Source organism: Malania oleifera, chromosome 6 (assembly GCF_029873635.1).
Source record: "Malania oleifera isolate guangnan ecotype guangnan chromosome 6, ASM2987363v1, whole genome shotgun sequence".
NCBI classification, from domain to species: Eukaryota; Viridiplantae; Streptophyta; class Magnoliopsida; order Santalales; family Ximeniaceae; genus Malania; species Malania oleifera.
The window spans coordinates 48,832,645-48,850,235 of NC_080422.1; the positions used below are offsets into that span (position 1 = coordinate 48,832,645).

General features: G+C 38.6%; 1 protein-coding gene across 18 annotated transcripts in view; it reads right to left on the reverse strand.

Annotated features, from left to right (window-relative positions):
* Positions 1–646: 646 nt before the first annotated feature.
* LOC131157427 (uncharacterized) overlaps positions 647–17,591 on the reverse strand; it is a 32,407-nt gene continuing 15,462 nt past the window's right edge. For 13 of the 18 annotated variants that reach the window (XM_058111575.1, XM_058111592.1, XM_058111591.1 and 10 more), the window contains 2 exons: positions 1,285–3,252; positions 647–1,176 (listed from right to left, as the gene is read on the reverse strand). In XM_058111575.1, the coding sequence (XP_057967558.1) occupies positions 767–1,176; positions 1,285–3,010 (2,136 nt within the window). In that variant the 5' untranslated portion in view covers positions 3,011–3,252 and the 3' untranslated portion in view covers positions 647–766. Of the gene's footprint in view, positions 1,177–1,284; positions 3,267–17,591 lie in introns of all 18 variants that reach the window. The other 5 variants (XM_058111587.1, XM_058111585.1, XM_058111583.1 and 2 more) reach the window with 1 other exon arrangement.

The following is a 17,591-nucleotide window of genomic DNA, read 5'->3' on the forward strand; positions in this document are numbered from 1 at the left end:
AAAATAAATTTATGTAGATTGGAGAAAAACTTGATATAAATTTGCATTGTATTTGGCCAAATCCTACAAATCTAAATTAAAGGTCTAAATTAACATAAAATAAGTGTTAAACATAGATGTAGATCACTCATACACCTATTCCTCTGCTCGTAAGATGCATGTACACCACCCAATGCTTACAAAACTCATTTTTGACTTGTGAAATGAAATATAAGATTGGAGCAGAATAACATGATTACAACAATCATACAAAAATTAAATTAAACCAATTAACATAAAATAAACAAGGATCTAGCATACCCAAATCTGACTATAACTATAAATTAGTTTGAATAACACCCATCTTTTACCTTTACCTAAAATTGGTGCTCTCTTTTATTTTTCTTTTCCTTTCTTTTTTGTTTGTAAACGAGTATATTATTGTTCAATAACTATTACATTCCCACCCTATTCTATTTTAGGAGTCAAAGGTAGCATGAGTGCATAACTTCCATCACATGGTCTTGATGGTGCAAGTGGAATGTTCTGAGGACATCAAGTTCATGCTCCATGCAGAACCCTGGCTATTCAAATTAATTAAGCCCTTGGAATTAGAGAAATATGTAGACTAAATGTAAATAACCTTGCAGGAAAACTATAAACAACATTGGGGAAAATATTGTCTATTATAAGAGAAGCAACAACCATGTCTACTGATCGTCTACGCATATATTGCTACATTTATGCTACGCTACATTTTGTTCCATTTTTTGGTTACAATTTTATTTTACCCGGGTTCCTCTTTTGGATGAAAACTGGAAGTTCCTTCCCCATTAATGATTCCTCCAGAAATGGTTGTACCTCCACAATCCAGGTCTATCCATGCTGAATCACCATTCTGAAAGTCAGTACCTTCGACTTCATTTGCAATCCAATCATCCATAGAGTCGATCTCTTCGTCATCAATATCACAGTTTAAGCCCGAATTGAAATGCTGCAGCTGCAGGTTGTAATGAACATATGTCAGATCCCTCAATTGTTGTTCCTCTATGAGGTTTCTACCTTTTGCCAGAAGCTTCTCGGCCAAGCTCCTCTTGAGCCTGTATCTTGATGCACCATCACATGTTTGGCTTAAAATTCGAAATGCAAGCCTTTGCAACTCAGGACACTGTCCTCCATAATAGGACCACCAGAGGGCTGCAATCCAGTTTTAGGTGAAACATATAAATACTATAATCCTGGCAATGGCAGTATGCGAACCTAGCACAAAAACAAACAAAAAGACAAAATAAATAGTTTTCTGACCTGGAGGATATTGATCTCTGCTTTCCATGGCTTCCCCTCCCACACAAAAAACACCCTCACCCCTTCGATATTTATCAATCTGATTCGATATTAAATCTTGAGTGTGACAATCTTGTATCATGCGGACAACACAACACAGAAGACCGCTACCAACCTCTGAATCAAAAAAGAAATCACTTGAATATTTGAGAGAGGGATTCAAAAAGTAACCAGCAGAATGGAGAGGACTATGGAGAACGGGGTTCCAAATCCCATCAATCAATTCCCAGTACGGCAAATACTGAGATTTCCTGTCATTAAACTCTTCACTGATTGTTTCTTTTGCTTGATCAAGGGTTTCATATATGTAACCCATTTTTTCTTTGCTATCTTCATCGAGCAGACACAAAACGCGCACCAGCGGAATAGCTGCCTTCAAGACACTCCTGGCCCCAGTCCAGAATGAACGATCCACAACTAAATCAGCCACCCTCTTTCCCTCTGACCTAGAAGCCCAAATTGATGTTTTCCAATCAGATGATGAGAACATCTTCTTCAAGTTTTCTCTTTCTGTTACAATATTCTCCAAAGTCAAGAAGGGCAATGTTGACTTAATCTTGGATGGCTTAAATATGTCACGGCCATTGGTATGATTTCTCAAAAGCTTCAACACTGTTGCATGGTTGTAAATAAACCTTGTAATGATCTTGGCTTTGTCTAGTATCCCTCTAATTGAATCCTTCATTTTAATCTTATCTAACATGAGCTCTATGCAGTGAGAAGCACTCACAGTCCAAAACACAGTTCCGTGCTTCTCCATCAACTTCTTGCCCACGGCAACCATACAATCAGACGTAGTATATGAGATAATTTGAATCACATTTTCAACCCCAACCTCTTCGATAATACCATCAAACAACAAGCACAGGGCATCAACATCTTCAATGAAATCTGAAATATCAGTTGAATGGAGATAAATTGTGCCACGAGAGCAATCTACAAGAAAGTTGATCAGGTTTCGGCCCTTTTCATCAGTCCATCCATCTAATAAAATGCTGCAACCTGTGGCTGTCCATGACTGTTTTATGTCCTCCACATATTGCTGCATCTCCTTTACTTCATCCTGAAGGATCCAGCCCTTCAACTCTTGACAACTGGGGATCTGAAAACCAACCTGATGATGACTTAGGGTGGCATTTAGCATTCTTCGGAAGCTAGGAGAATTGATAGCACTATAATCCATACCTGTTTCAAAGAAGAATCTACCAATGCATTTTTGGACTAGCATTGATGAGGAATCTTTTCCTTCCCTGCTATTGGTGGTTGCTTGGGGACCTGTTTTCCCATTGGGAACCGTATCCCTCACACTGTACTCTGATACACAGTCCTCCAATTTCTTTCTGCCTGATAAACTGATATGATTGTTTTCAAGCTTAGCAGACTTTATGCCATTCGAGCTTTCGCACCAGTTCCTCTTCAGTGGAAGATTTGGGTGCTGCAGCTCCCCAACTTCCTTGCCCAGCATTCCTTTTTTCTTATCAAGTAACTCATTTCTCATCAATTGTCTCACATTTGGGGGAACTTGTTCACAGGGAGTCACATCTCCACGAATGCCACCAATATGGTACTTTAGACGGCTGAATCCACTTACCACTTTAGCACAATAGTTACACTGCACTTTCTTCTTTCGCTCATCTAGAGGCTTACCATGGTCATGAACATTGACGGAAACTTCACTTGCATCCATGTGTCTATAAGAAGTTACAAACAGATCCTAAACTTGATAGAGACAATTCTTTAGATAGAGAACAATTATCGATGATTAACTTAAATAATCTTGCAAATACCCTCCCAGAACTTTGCGGCAATACATAAAGCATCAGTTGTATCGTTGATCAAGACCAACTGTAGAAAACCCATATTCTTATTGAGCCAATAAGAGTTTTGAAAATTTCTCAATCCATTTGTCCAGCTCTTCAGTAACTTTCCCTGAAAATGATTAACTATGAGAGAGGGAAAAAAACAAAAGAAAAAAAAAAAAAAAAGTAAACTTAATGTAAGCAATTTGTTCCACCATAAAAAAACAAACAGCCTAAGAGAGCAGACTGATCCAAACCAGTTGAACCATCCATCACATGTTTATTCAATATGCCATGACAAACAAATTATTTTATAATAATGGAAGTGCAAACACATAGAGAAAAATGGAAAAATGAATGATATTTCAAATCACAAATGTCACAATAAATAATAAATTCTATTTGCACAGTAATCCAAAAAGATGCACAATGCTCCTCTAGTCAGTTTTCTAGGAATGCAGAGTGAAACAGAAATGGAATATCGAGAAGAAATGTGGGGCTCCTGGTCACACTCAGAAATGGGCAAATAGGAGAGTAGAAAGCAGTGAGAAATAAGGAGAGAACAAGATAAACAGCACAGCATCTGACAGAGAAGGAAAAAAAAAATGAAGTGTAGAGAGAGGGAGAGAGAGAGAACAGACAGAAAAGGAAGAAGAAGAAACAGAGATGGGAGATTAAGGAAGCCAAAAAGTGAATTGCAAGATTATTAATCCGGTAAAAGATCTGGTTGAAGATGTGATGCAAGACCAACATTAATTCAAAATTCAAACTTCCTCAAGTTAATTGATAAGGGACTATTTATAGGGCTTAAAATGCTTGGAAGGTGATCAAACTAATTTAAGAAACCTAAATAAACTAAAACACCACTTAAATAAAAATTCCCTAAAATCTTGTTTCTTGAACCATAATATCCTAGAATCTAGAAGAAATGACCATAAAAAAATAGCCTAAAAAAAAACCGAAAATATAATAAAATTCGGAAAGTAAAAGATAGATCTTGTTTGCATACTGCATCATTCTTCCCCAGTTAGAAAGAATTCCACCTTGAATAATAAAAATCCTAAGGATGAAGGATAAAGACTACAGTTTGACAGTGAGCAAGGCAATTTGTCGACTTCTGAACGGGATAAGATTGTCTGATGGAAGAGCACTTGGAATTGTAGTTGGCAAAGTTACTTGGAATGATGAATTCGACAGGGTGGGGCTTGTGCACCCAAGACAAATGATTCTTTAATCTTAATAAAAGCTTCCTCAACTGCTAAATATGTTGGGGCAGCTCCTAGGTGGTTCTACAATTATCATAGCAGCTTTCCCAACTACCTCTTCTTGCATGACAACCTCTTCTTGAATGAGCAGAATGAAGGCTTCTCTTCAAATTCATAATGCTCAGGCTCAGAGAAAAAAGTACGGTGTGAAGCAAAGAATTAATCTTGTTCATCCTCAAATCCAACTTTTGCAAGGCCAATTAAAGAATCAATTTTTTTTTTCCTTTTCTGTTTGGCTTGTTTATATCAGTCAGATTTGATCCAGTTTGACTAACTTCCAGCTCGCGCCAGTTTAATTGAGCTAGTTCAAATTGATCTGACTTAGATGAAAATTCTTGCTACCGAAGTGAATGTGTGTTAAAATTGCAGCCTCCTTCAAACAGAACTGGGGCCACAGCTTCTTCAAAAAATTGACAGTGGCATGAATCACGGTTGCCAAGCAACTCCAATGGCTTCAAATGACATTGGTGCTCAGGCAACAAGGTCAAAGTCCAACTCCTACTGAGAATATCATTTGTGATGAAACAATGATGAGCAACTAACACTTCCAACCACAATGTAGTGTTTTGCTCCAGCAAGTGTGTGGGTCTGTGAAAAGATGCCCACAGAAATCTGCTCCAGCAATGACAACCCAGGGTCCTGCTTCAGTGAAGGATGCATATCTTGATATTCTGCTTCAGTGACAAAGATTCCTGCACAGGACAATTTTATTTCTCTGCAACTGCAACTTTGTTCTTTGTTGCAGCACCTTTTTTTTTTTTTTAATCTTTTCCTATTTTCCAATTTCAAGGAATGAAAAGAAAAAAAAGGTTGAATGGTGAGATGTAGAGGAGTGGGCATGGTCTGAAGTTGGGGAGATGGTGTAAGCGCAAGAAGATTTAAGTTAAATTGTGAATCTTATATGTTTAAGTGAAACTCACAGACAACCACAGCTGTGGCAGCTTGAGTTGAAATCGTGAACTCAAATAAAATTGATGGCTGTGTTGTCACAACCAATTCTGATACCAATTTATGCAAGATCAAAGCCCAATAACTTCAATTCTCAATTGCACTGATACATAAGGGCTTATTTACAGGCATAATATACTTGGAAGATGAGCGAACTAATTTAAGAAACCTAAATAAACTAAAATAACAGCTTCCTAAAAATTAGCACGAAACCTAAATACTATAAATACTACTTCCTTAAATAATTACGCTCTAAATTCTTGCCTCCCAAATTATAGTATCCTAGAATCTTGAAGATATGACCCTAATAAAAATACTTTAAATAAAACAAACGACTATACAATAACATCAAGAAAGTAAAATAGATCGTGCTTGCATGCTAAATCAAGATGCCTACTAAGTAAAGAAATTCCCCTATCTATATGCTTTCTGACACGTTTAATGCCCTGCACACAAGGCTTCCACACCATTGGGGGTCTGGGAAGAGCAACATGTATGTAGTCATACCTCCATGCTCAGATATATTGTGTTCGCGATTTGAACCTTTGGCTTTTTGGTTTGGATGTAATGCCCTTACCATTGACTCAAGGCTATGTGCTAGCTAACCTGATAAACTAAAATCCTCATCACCACATGAAAATAAGGATACTCATCTTAAATGGTGATGTTAGCGTACAGCTTATCTAATATAACTTAAAGCAATTAAAAAATCTATCTTCATCTATGCTTAATCACTTTGGCCAAAACCTAGTGTGGCAGCCCCTTCAGTCCAAGTAAGTGTCTTTGTTAAGGCTTGATAGACATTGTTCGCCCACAACCTAAGAGCTTAAGATTTTAGGTAAAGTGGTAATTTAACATGGTATCAAAGCCATGGTTACTAGGAGATCCTAAGTTCTAGTCTTATTGCCCATGTTTAATGTATGTTTGCTAAAAAATTATTGTGTTCCCAATATGGGTGTTATTAATTGTTTGTTTATCTCTCCACGTGCAATTGGGCTGCACGTGCAGGGGTGTGTTAAGGCTTGATATACATTATTGGCCCACAACCTAATAGCTTAAGCTTTTGGGTAATGTCGTAATCTAACAGTCTTAGCATGATAAGACCCTAGGGTTTTATCATAGTGAAATTGGAGGGAAATTGAAAGGATAGAAATAAAAATAGAAAATAGGGTTGATTACTTCGTGGGGATTTGCCTCTAAATTAGCCGATGGCTCTGAATTTCATTATTACTTAAATGAAAAAGCTCCATAAGTTTAAACATATATAGGGTAGGGAAACCTACACCCAGTAGGAGTATAAATTCAAATCCAAGTCCTTAATGGACTCTAGTAACTACTCCTAAAATGAGGAAAATAAAGAAAAGTCAATATGACATTAAATAGAAACCCTAATTGAATTGGGAATCCTAACATAAACAGAAATCCTAATTAGTTTGGGAATCCTAACATAAAAATCCTAATTGATTTGGGAATTGTAAGATTATTGCCTTCTTTGAACCAGCCTTGTCCTCAAGGCTAAGCAGCAATAAACTTTGAGAATCTCTCCTCCAAGGATTGGTAGGTTTTCCAAGTTGCTTCTTTAGCTAGTAAGTGAAACCAGTTAACTAGAACTTCTATGATGTCTTAACTTTTATGTTTGACGACTCAACGATCGATATTTGCTTGTGGCTACAATTGAACCTCACCAATAGATGCAATAGCAAACAATTTACACTGCACAGTAACTTGCTACCCTAACTTCTTCTTGAGGCAAGAGATATAAAAAATTGGATGTACCTTAGAACCTAAAAGCAAGTCAAGACGATAAGCAACAAAGCTGATACGTTCTAGGATTTTATAAGGTGTAGAGAATCGAGGAGACAACTTCATTGAAGCACAAACAGTCACAGATATGTATAGGTGTGTAACTTGAGAAAAATCCAATCTCCCATTGAGAATTCCCTTTCACTATGATGCTTATCAGCTTGTTGATGAGCTATAACAAGATTTTCCTTAAGGAGCTTTAGCTCTTTGTCTCGATCATGTAACTCCTTGTCAACTTGATCGATTCTAGAGGATCTAGCTAAATATCTAGCAACAAACAGGAGGAGCTCAACCATAAAAAGCCATGAATGGAGTCAACTTGATGGAGGAATGATAAGTGATATTGTACCAGCATTCAACCCATGGAAGTCATCACACACAATCCTTTAGATTGTCGCTAGCAAAGCAATGAAGATAAGTCTCCAAGTACATGTTCACAACTTCTGTCTGCCCATCTGATTGTGCACATATCTCATTTGCAATTGTGTTCCTTCCAAATGGAAAAGCTTCTTCCAAAAGTTGCAGGTAAAGACTGTGTCATGGTCATTGACAATAGACTAAGGAATTCCATGTAACTTACAATGCTCGAAATAAAAGTATGAGAACACTTATGGCAATACAGGGGTGAGCCTATAGCACAAAAATGAGAATATTTTGTTAGATAATCCACAACAACAAAAATAGTAGATTTACCATAAGATGGCAGCCCCTAAATGAAATCCATGGAGATATCAGTCCAATCTTCTTCTAGAACAGGAGGAGGCTGAAGAGTGTCCTCTAGTGCTCAAAGCTATACTAAGAAACCATGTCACTCCTCTTAAAGAAGTTTCTCCATACAATGGCTTGAAACTATTGTGACACTATCAAAATGTTTACCTTTAAAAGTCACTCTTTGGCCATTCACTACAAACTTCATAACCAATTTTGAAAAATCCCAAGCTATATCACCCAAAGTTCGTAACTATTCAATACTCAAAACCACTTCATAGTCTTCTAGTAGTAGCAAAAAGAAATCAACATACAACTCATGATTCTGCAAAGTTTAACATTTGGACACCTGCTTTGACATGTCAAGATCCTTCCATCTACAACCTTCAAATCAAACTTTTCACATTGCTCCACTAGATAGGCTAGTCGTTTGGCAATTTTAGTACCCATGCAATTTATTAGTGCTATAAGAATGAATTAAAACAATGAAAAGTTCGCATTTTAGGAAGCTAGCAATTTTCATGGTCTGAGGATTAGCATACCTATGAAAGCATTAACTGAAGAATTGATAGATTCATCACTATCGTTAGACTGTACACCTTCCTGATTTGAATTAACACAATCATCCTCAACCTCTTTTGGCTCCTCTAATGGTTCAATCATCAAGACTTGTCCATGTTTGCAATAATGTCCCCTATGCCACTTTTCATCATAATGACAGCACAATCCTTTTTTGCTCACTCCTTAATTTCCTCTTGAGTCAATCATTTGATAAGAGGATTGCAAGTGGTGTGATAGTGTTGCTAACAATCTGCTTGCTTATGGTCTTGATGGAGTGATGTAGTTCTTCTCCTAACTTCTCTTCTGCTAACCAACCAAAAGAAATTACAGCAGTTATAGCCGGTGGCCAATGCTCTTTGACCTCACGTCAAATTTCAAATAGAAGACCTTCAATAAAAGTATTGACGAGTTGGATTTCATCTCAACCTTTAGTTTTGTTTGATAGTCGCTTAAATCATGTCTAGTACTCCAAGACAAGTGCTAGTTTGGTGTATTTTGGCAAGCTCTCCATCAATATTCTCATATCTGGTAGGCCCAAACTTAACAAGTAATCCAAAACAAATTCCCCCCATGAAAGCATTCCATAACAAGCTTCAAACCAATCATACCATTGAATAGCATCACCATCCAAACTAATAGCAACAATCTCAACTTTAGATGTTTTTGAAGTGTGGTGAAAATGCAAAAATATTTCAGCCTTAGAAATCTAACTAGCAGGGTCATCACTAACCCACTGAGGGAATTCCACCTTCATAAGAGAAAGACCATGATCACTCTCTCCTTGTAACCTCCTTCGCACATGCCTGGTTGCTCCCTACAATTTGCTAATGTAGAGGCATCATCTTCTCTCTCTTTATTGAAGGATGCACTAACTAGTTTAGAAAGGGATACATGGATCCATTCAAATTGAGGCCTAAACATATTGCTAAGTTAGTATTTAGCCTACCTTCCTCTAAGATTGCTGAATTTTTTGAGGTCATTGCATACGAGTGAAGATAAAAAATTCCAAGATCTTGTTTTTGTCCGCGTGAGAATGACATCCACAAGAATGCCAACTTTGATACCAAATGATAAGACCCTAGGAAATTATTGTAGGAAAATTGGGGAAATTGAAAGGATGTAAAATAAAAGAGCATAGGGTTGATCACTTTGGGCGGATCAGCTTCCAAATTACCCAAAGGCTTTGAATTATATTATTGCTTGAATGAAAACAAAAAAAAAAACCCATAAGATTACATATATAGGGTATAGAATCCCACTCCTAGTAAAGTATAAATCCCGATTTAAGTTCTTAATGGACTCCAATGACTGCTCTTAAAATAACAAGGAAAATAGGGAGAAGTCAACACAATAATAAATAGAAATCCTAATTGATTTGGGAATCCTAACACAACATATGTAATTATCAGACTATACGGTTGATTTACAAGAAACATTATTCAGCCAAGTTTCTCTCAACATGCTTGATTGTTCATTCAATCGCCTTGCTTACAAACTACTCAGTTGAGCTATCCTCGCATGCTCAATAGCTTGAGTGACTCCTATAAATCATGTCATTCATTTAACCCACATCTTGCTATTAAAAAAAAGTCCCATTATTTATAATGAGTTGATTTCCCTTCAAATTATAGCTACATGATGGCATACATAAAAAAACTTCCCTCTTCAGTTTTACTTCCCCCATTGTGACCTTTTGAGCTCCTATAACTTCATTATTCTTTTCATCATTATTGGGCAATTCTTGCTGCTCTGCTCCACTTCCTGTCAATTTGATTGAATGTCTCTCTCTGTGAGGGTTCTCGTATTATATAGCAAATAGAAACATCAGTTACAAGGCTAAAAATCTGCAATTAAGCCATCTAGGAGACTAATTAAGGCAATTACAATCAGCCTATTAATTACAGAATATCAACTACAATCAGCCAACTAATCACAGAATATCTACAACAATAATATAAAATCATGCCATAATTAGAGAGACTAATTATGACATCATATCTGACTGACATCCCCTCAAATTGATGCCGGCTGATCAAGAAGCATCAATTTGTCCACAAGGAACTGATGGCGCTGTCGTATCATAGCCTTCATAAAGATGTTAGCAATCTGGAGGTAGGGGTGAGCATAATTCGGGGAAAACCGAATTAACCGAATTAACCGACCGAAATTGGTCGGTTCGGTTCGGTTAAAAAAATTGATTTGGTCGGTTCAGTTATGCCTTCCAATATTTCGGTGAATCGGGTTTCGGTTCGATGAATAGAAAATATTAATTCGGTTAACCGATTAACTGATTAACCGATTTAATAATTAATTAAATTTTAAATATAAATTAGGCGTAGGCGGGATAGGGAAAAAAGGTGGAGCTGTTGGACCACGTTGCTCTGCCTCTGGGCGTTCTTCTACGCCAGAACACCATCACCGCCTCCAGCAACAAGCAGAATTTCATCCCCATGATGAAACAGAATGTTGCCTCCGCGACGTTGATGACTTGACGTTGCTCCCTATGGTAGTTACCTCTAAGTGACTGCAATACCAACCTGGAAGTAGGCCAGAGCCGTCCAACGTCAGGCGCATCTTGCAAGCCAATCCGGTGAGGCAATCCCCTCTCCCGCCGAAGATGTCGAGGTTGCCGCGCTCGAAGTAGTCGTGGTTTAGGCCCATCAGCCCGCCCCACGCCTCCAAATCCGACATCTCCACCATCGTGCTGTTGCCGTCGAAGAGCGCCAAGCTAATTTTGGCGTTCATGCTAGCCCCCATGATGTCCCCTGTTCCTATAAACAATGTGTACACACAATCATCTCCCTTCACCTGCCAAGTGCCAATTTTTTTTTTAGACAAAATAAAAAAATTTAAATGAAAACACAGTGCCCAACAGTGGTCCCTCTGCTGCCGCGCCCAAACAATTCTTGGACATGAGATCGTCGTCCACTGGCGGGGTCCTGAAGCCATCTTCACTCCAGTTGTGCATGCAACTCAACGAGCTCAATTCAAATTTTGGGTCCCAAATGAAAGAACCCACCAGCTTGGAAGACAAGAATTATGTCAATGTCTGCTATTCTGATACGCACCTGCCTCCTCTTGGCCAACATTGTTAATTTCGGTTAAATTTAGTTAACTGAATTACTTGAAAAGAAATTCGGTCGGGTTCGGTTTGGTGAGGCCCAACAGTTCGGTTGGTTTGGTTAAAGTGTTCTTTAACCGAAAATTTCAGTTAATTTGGTTAATTAACCGAAATTGGCCAAACCCACCGTTTGCTCACCCCTATCTGGAGGTGAGTAGAAACATGAGGCAGAGATATAATCTGAGTGTCCAAGGCTTCTCGAATAGAATGGCAGTCTACTTCAATGTGCTTTGTACGCTCATGATAAACAGGATTAGTAGCTATTTGAATGGCAATACTATTATCAGCATGAAGAGGAGTAGAATCCAAATGAGAAAAACCAAGCTCAACCAGAAGCCCACGAAGCCAGACAATCTTAGAACACACAACATACATTGCCCGGTATTCGGATTCAGTAAAGGATTTAGAAACACGAGCTTGTTTCTTACTTTTCCAAGATATCAAGGAATCACCAAGAAACACGCACCAACCCATGATAGACGCTGAGTATCAGGACATCTGGCCCAATCCGCATCACTATAAGTGACAAGGAAAAGCAGAGAGCCAATTAGAAAGAACAACCCATGGCCAGGTGACCCCCGAAGATATCGAATAATATGGCAAACAACAAATAAATGAAGGTGGCAGGGAGTTTGCATAAACTGACTAACCTACTGGACAACGAAGGAAATATCAGGCCGAGTAATAGTCAAATAGTTCAAGCTCCGTACCAATTGTCAGAACACAATGGGATCAGAAAGAAGATCACCCTCCTCACTTCAATATTTCACATTGACCTCCATAGGAGTGTCCACCGAAGGCGAATCCTGAAGACTAGCTAGCCCAATCAAATCCTGGGTATATTTGCGTTGATTCAATAATACACCTGAAGAATCCGTGTGCACTTCCAAACCCAAAAAATACGTAAGAGGACCAAGATCTTTCATATAAAAGAAGCCTAAAGATTCTGCTTAAGATGATCAATCAAGTTGGAGTCGATGCTAGTAATGACAATATCATCCACATATACAAGTAAGGGAATGAGACCAGTTGGATACAGAAACAAAGAAGAGACAAAGCAAAGACCTGAATTTTTCAAACCACGCTTGAGGAGCCTATTTTAAGCCATAGAGAGATCGCTTTAACTTACATACCGCAGAAGACGGGAAAGAAAACAAACCCTAAGGAGGACTCATGTAAATATCCTCTTTGAGATCACCATGAAGAAAAGCATTTTTTACGTCCATATGGTGAAGTGGCCAGCCTTGGGAGGCAGCAATCGAAAGAATCATATGCACTGTAGTCATCTTTGCCACAGGAGCAAATGTCTCTTCATAGTCCACCCCATATTCTTGCTTGTTCCCAAGTGCAACTAAGCGTGCCTTGTACCTATCCAGAGTCCCATCAGAGCAGAGCTTAACCGAGAAAACCCATTTACAACCAACAATTTTAACTGTAGAGGAGCAAGGAACAATATCCCATGTATGATTGTCCTGGAGAGCCTGAGTTCCTCATCCATCGCTTTTTGCCAACATTCATGTTTAATAGCCTCTGAAAAGCATGTAGGAATGGAATACCTGAGTAGATCGTCGAGGACCAGGCTCAGGACGCATGGGAGAACTAATCGGACTTGTCTCGGATGTCATGTCAATGTCAGAAGAAGTATTTGGAACAGTTTCAAATGAAGAGTCAGTCTCAGGAAGAGGCAAAGTTGGTTGACGTCGAGTATAAACAAGTTCAGGTTTGAACCGGTCAGGAAGAGATGGCAATTCATCAAAACAAGGTAGAATACTAATCTCAGACAACAACTCAACATGTATAGGAAAGAAACATTGATTCTCAAAGAAAACAACATTACGAGATATGCGAAATTTGTTAGCACAAGAATCATAGCAAACATAACCTTTGTGGGAAATACTATAACCCATAAAGGTACCTTCAACAGACTGAGCAGAGAGTTGGTGACGTTCATGATGAGGTAAATGAACAAGGCAAACACATCCAAAAGTATCCAGATTAAGATAGCTAGGATGCTGATGGTACAAACGGTAATAAGGAGAATCAAAACTCAAGACCTAAGAGGGTAGTCTATTAATTAAGTAAACTACAGTAGATAATGCCTCAACCTAGAATTTAGACGGGACAGATGATTCAAGCAATAAGGTGCGAACAATATCCAGGAGGTTTCAGTTCTTTCGTTCCGCCACCCCATTTTGCTGAGGACTATAAGGACAAGAATGCTAAGAGACAATTCCTCTGTGATGTAAGAAATCATGAAACTCATGGGATATGTACTCTCCACCAGAATCAGACCACAACATCTTAATACATGTAAAAAATTGGTTCTCAATATATGCGACAAAATTATGAAAAACAGATAGGACCTAAGATTTGGGCCGAAGAAAATAGACCCAAGAATATCAACTGCAATCATCTATGAATGTCACAAAATATTTATATTGAGCGTGAGGAATTATAGGATAAATGCCCCACACATCACTATGCACAATATCAAAAACATTTTGCAACATGACTACCATGAGAAGCAAACGACATAGCCTTACTCTTACCAAGTTTGCATACAGAACAATCAAATGACAAGTGTTTAGAAACATGTTCTTTATTGCCTAACAAACAAGAATTTAACATACGAGACAACACAATAGAGTTTGGATGGCCCAAACATTTATGCCATACTTCACTCGGAGTATTAACTTTCATACAAGCCAAAGATAAACTACTAGGAATAGAAAATTGCAGTGGAAAGAGTCTACCAACTTTAGGCCCCTTCGTGAGTATCTTCCCCGACACCTGATCCTGCATAAGACAACCATCACGAGAAAGTTGGACATCATATTTTTCTCAACTAACTGGCCAACCAAAATAAGATTATTAGACAGTCCACGAGATACATAAACATCTTTGAATGAAGGATTGGTATCTCCTATTTCATTAATAGCCAAATGACTCCCATTAGCTACTCGAATTTGCGACGAACCATGGTATGGACGAACATTGCACAATGCATAAGATGATTTGGTCATATGATTGGATGCAAGAGAATCAATATGCCAAGACTTATGCGAAGTAGTACCTTGAAGCCCCAAGGTGGGAAAAGCTGACATAATCATTTGCTGGACCATTTCAGGGGTTAGACTAGAGGATCCAGCGGCAGATGAAGAAGCTGAGGACATCCCTAGAGCAGAAGAAGTGTTCACTGTAGCCTGATAAGTAGTGGTATGACGATTTGGCGGGCAAGTGGAACATTCTCTGATAAAGTGGCCTTGTTTCTTACAATAGTTGCACACTTTATTTGCACAGTTGGCAACAATATGACCATACTCCTTGCAATGAAAACACTGGACCTTGCGCATATCCTTACCCTTCCCTCTCTTGTAGGTTGCATGGGCAATGGGATTCAGGTTAGCATCCTTCTGGAACTCAGCCTGTGTGAGAATGCGTTGCTCCTCGCGAAGTAATTCTCCAAAACAAACATCCAAAGATGGTGAAGGATCTCAGTTCATTAAATTTGAGCGAGTACTCACAAATTCAGGGCACAATTTCATTAGAAATTGATCTCTCTTGCTCTGCTCATGAACAACTTGAACAAAAAAGATAGATGCAGTAGGTACCTTTGCATAAACCACATCTCTTCCCATAAATTATGAAAATCAAAAAAATACTACTGAATGGAGAGATTGCCTTAAGTGTAACTAGTTATGTCATATTTAAACTGAAATCGACGTGCAGTATTATCCTGGTGATAAACCTTCAACAAGTACTCCCACATAGTCTTCGTAGTCTTATAGGCCCTTAAATTGAGCACAATAAGAGGATCAATCGACCCTAAAATCCAGGACATCACACGTGCATCTTTGACCTTTCACTTGGCTAACTCCTTAGGCTTCGTAGGAGCTGGATCATTACCATCAATTAGGCCTCTCAATTCTTACCCCGTAACAAATAAACGAAACTGGAATTCCCAGGCAGAGTAATTTTTTCCAGTAAAACGCACCCCAAAGGAATCACTAGAAGACATGATGAAACCCAACAAAAAATTGAATCACCAAAACTAAAACTTGATTCACGTGTCAACAGCCTTCAATGGGACCTCTAGAAACTTGAATCGGCAAAGATAAGCACCAAAAACTCTCCACAGATCAACACCACCAAAGATTTGTGACGAAACAAGACACTAACAGCCACTAGAAAGGATAACTGAACACCACTGATTGACAACTACCAAAGATTTTGAAGCAAACAAAATCAATCGCCTAATCCCAACCCAATAAAAACTGCTGAATAGCAGTTTAACACCCACCAGAAACGCAACAAAAACTGCCGACAGTCAGAAACTGCTGACAACCCAAAAATTGCCGCTACCCACACAAAAGAACCAAAAAAAAAAATTAGAACAACCCTAATTGAGATAACGCTATCATACCGTGTCAATTGGATTGAATGCCTCTCTCTGTGAGGGTTCTCGTATTATATAGCAAATAGAAACATAGTTAAAAAGGCCAAAAATCAGCAATTATAGTCATCTAGGAGACTAATTAAGGCAATTACAATCAGCCTATTAATTACAGAATATTAGCTACAATCAGCCTACTAATCACAGAATATCTACAACAATAATATAAAATCATGCCATAATTAGAGAGACTAATTATGGCACCGTATTTGACTGACACTTCCCCTCTTTTAGTGTTTTTTGTTTCTTTTTCAGCTTCTGTTCAAGATTCCAAGGCATTTAATTGGTTAAGCTCAACATTGAACTGCCATTTGCTGAAGCTAAGCACTTCATCCATTACAATTCTTCATCGTTCTCCTACTCCTTTCTTATTTTGTAAAGATTCTCTGTTTGACATAATGGCTCCCTCCTTTCATCCCTTTTTGTTCGTACAATGATGCACAAGGGTAAAAAAATTTCTGAGTCCAGCCACCCCATCCAAGAGAAGGCCAAAGTAACTAATATGAAGCCTTCTCTGATTGAGTACATATTCCACAAGAAGAAGTCGATTAAAATTTTTGAACTATCGTACAAGGACATGGTTGACTTTCTTTTGGATGATTCGTTAGAATTCAATGAGTTCCTTCATTCCTCAAGAGACAACTATTGCTTCAAGCCCAGCTGTTGTCGATAACCTTATTGAGCTGTCATCTCTTGGTTCACTAATTTCATCCGCAAGCATCATTAACAGAGTTCGCTGCTCTAGCATTAATCTCTAAACCTGAAATAGAAACACTACACATCCATGGATTAGTATCCCTGAAGAATACATCCAATGGGTCCATAGCGTTCAGCCTGCCAACAAGGATCTTTGGGAAAGGGATGGTATTTTCACTCTGCTACAATTATCCCACATTGAACTTTTTCCACCCCTATAAGCACCATTTAGGCCATGAATGCAACTGCTGTTCTGTTGAAATCTGGTTAACACATCTTGATTTGACGGTTTTATTTGCTCTTTTTGCCCACACAGCAAGGAAGTGTGCACAAGCCAAATCCTTCAGTCCCTCTCCTTGCAATTGGGTAATCTGAGTTACCCGTCCTACCTCAAGAACAATATAGGTGCAACCAAGTCTCCTATATCCAAGAATAAGCACATTGCATTCTTGCTCTACTGGTTTTGTATGTTGGTATTCTGCACCTTCAAAATAAAGTTGTGATAATATATTGAACCTAGTTGTTTGCTTCAGCAAAGGTCATCGCAAATGGCCTTCAAGTGCTCAACCATATCATTTGCAGTCTTGAAGACTTGGTGAGGTCAAGTGACACTTCAAGGACTTTTGGAAATACAGGTGGCCCCGTCTGGATGCTGCAAGTGTGGCTCTATGCCTACTAAGCTCCCGTCAATCAGTAAGTTCAACATTGCTGGCAAGCAATTACTCCAATGCATTTCCAAATTTCCATTTATCAATGCCCAATTAGCAAGATCTCTCTTTGTTCCTCCACTGAATGGCTCGAAATGGCTTCATAATGATCCATTATGTCTGAAAACATGGAGAACAACAGATGTGGAGTAGAGATCGACAACCTGCATTACTACACCAGTGGGGTTTGGGTTAGTCCAGTTCACT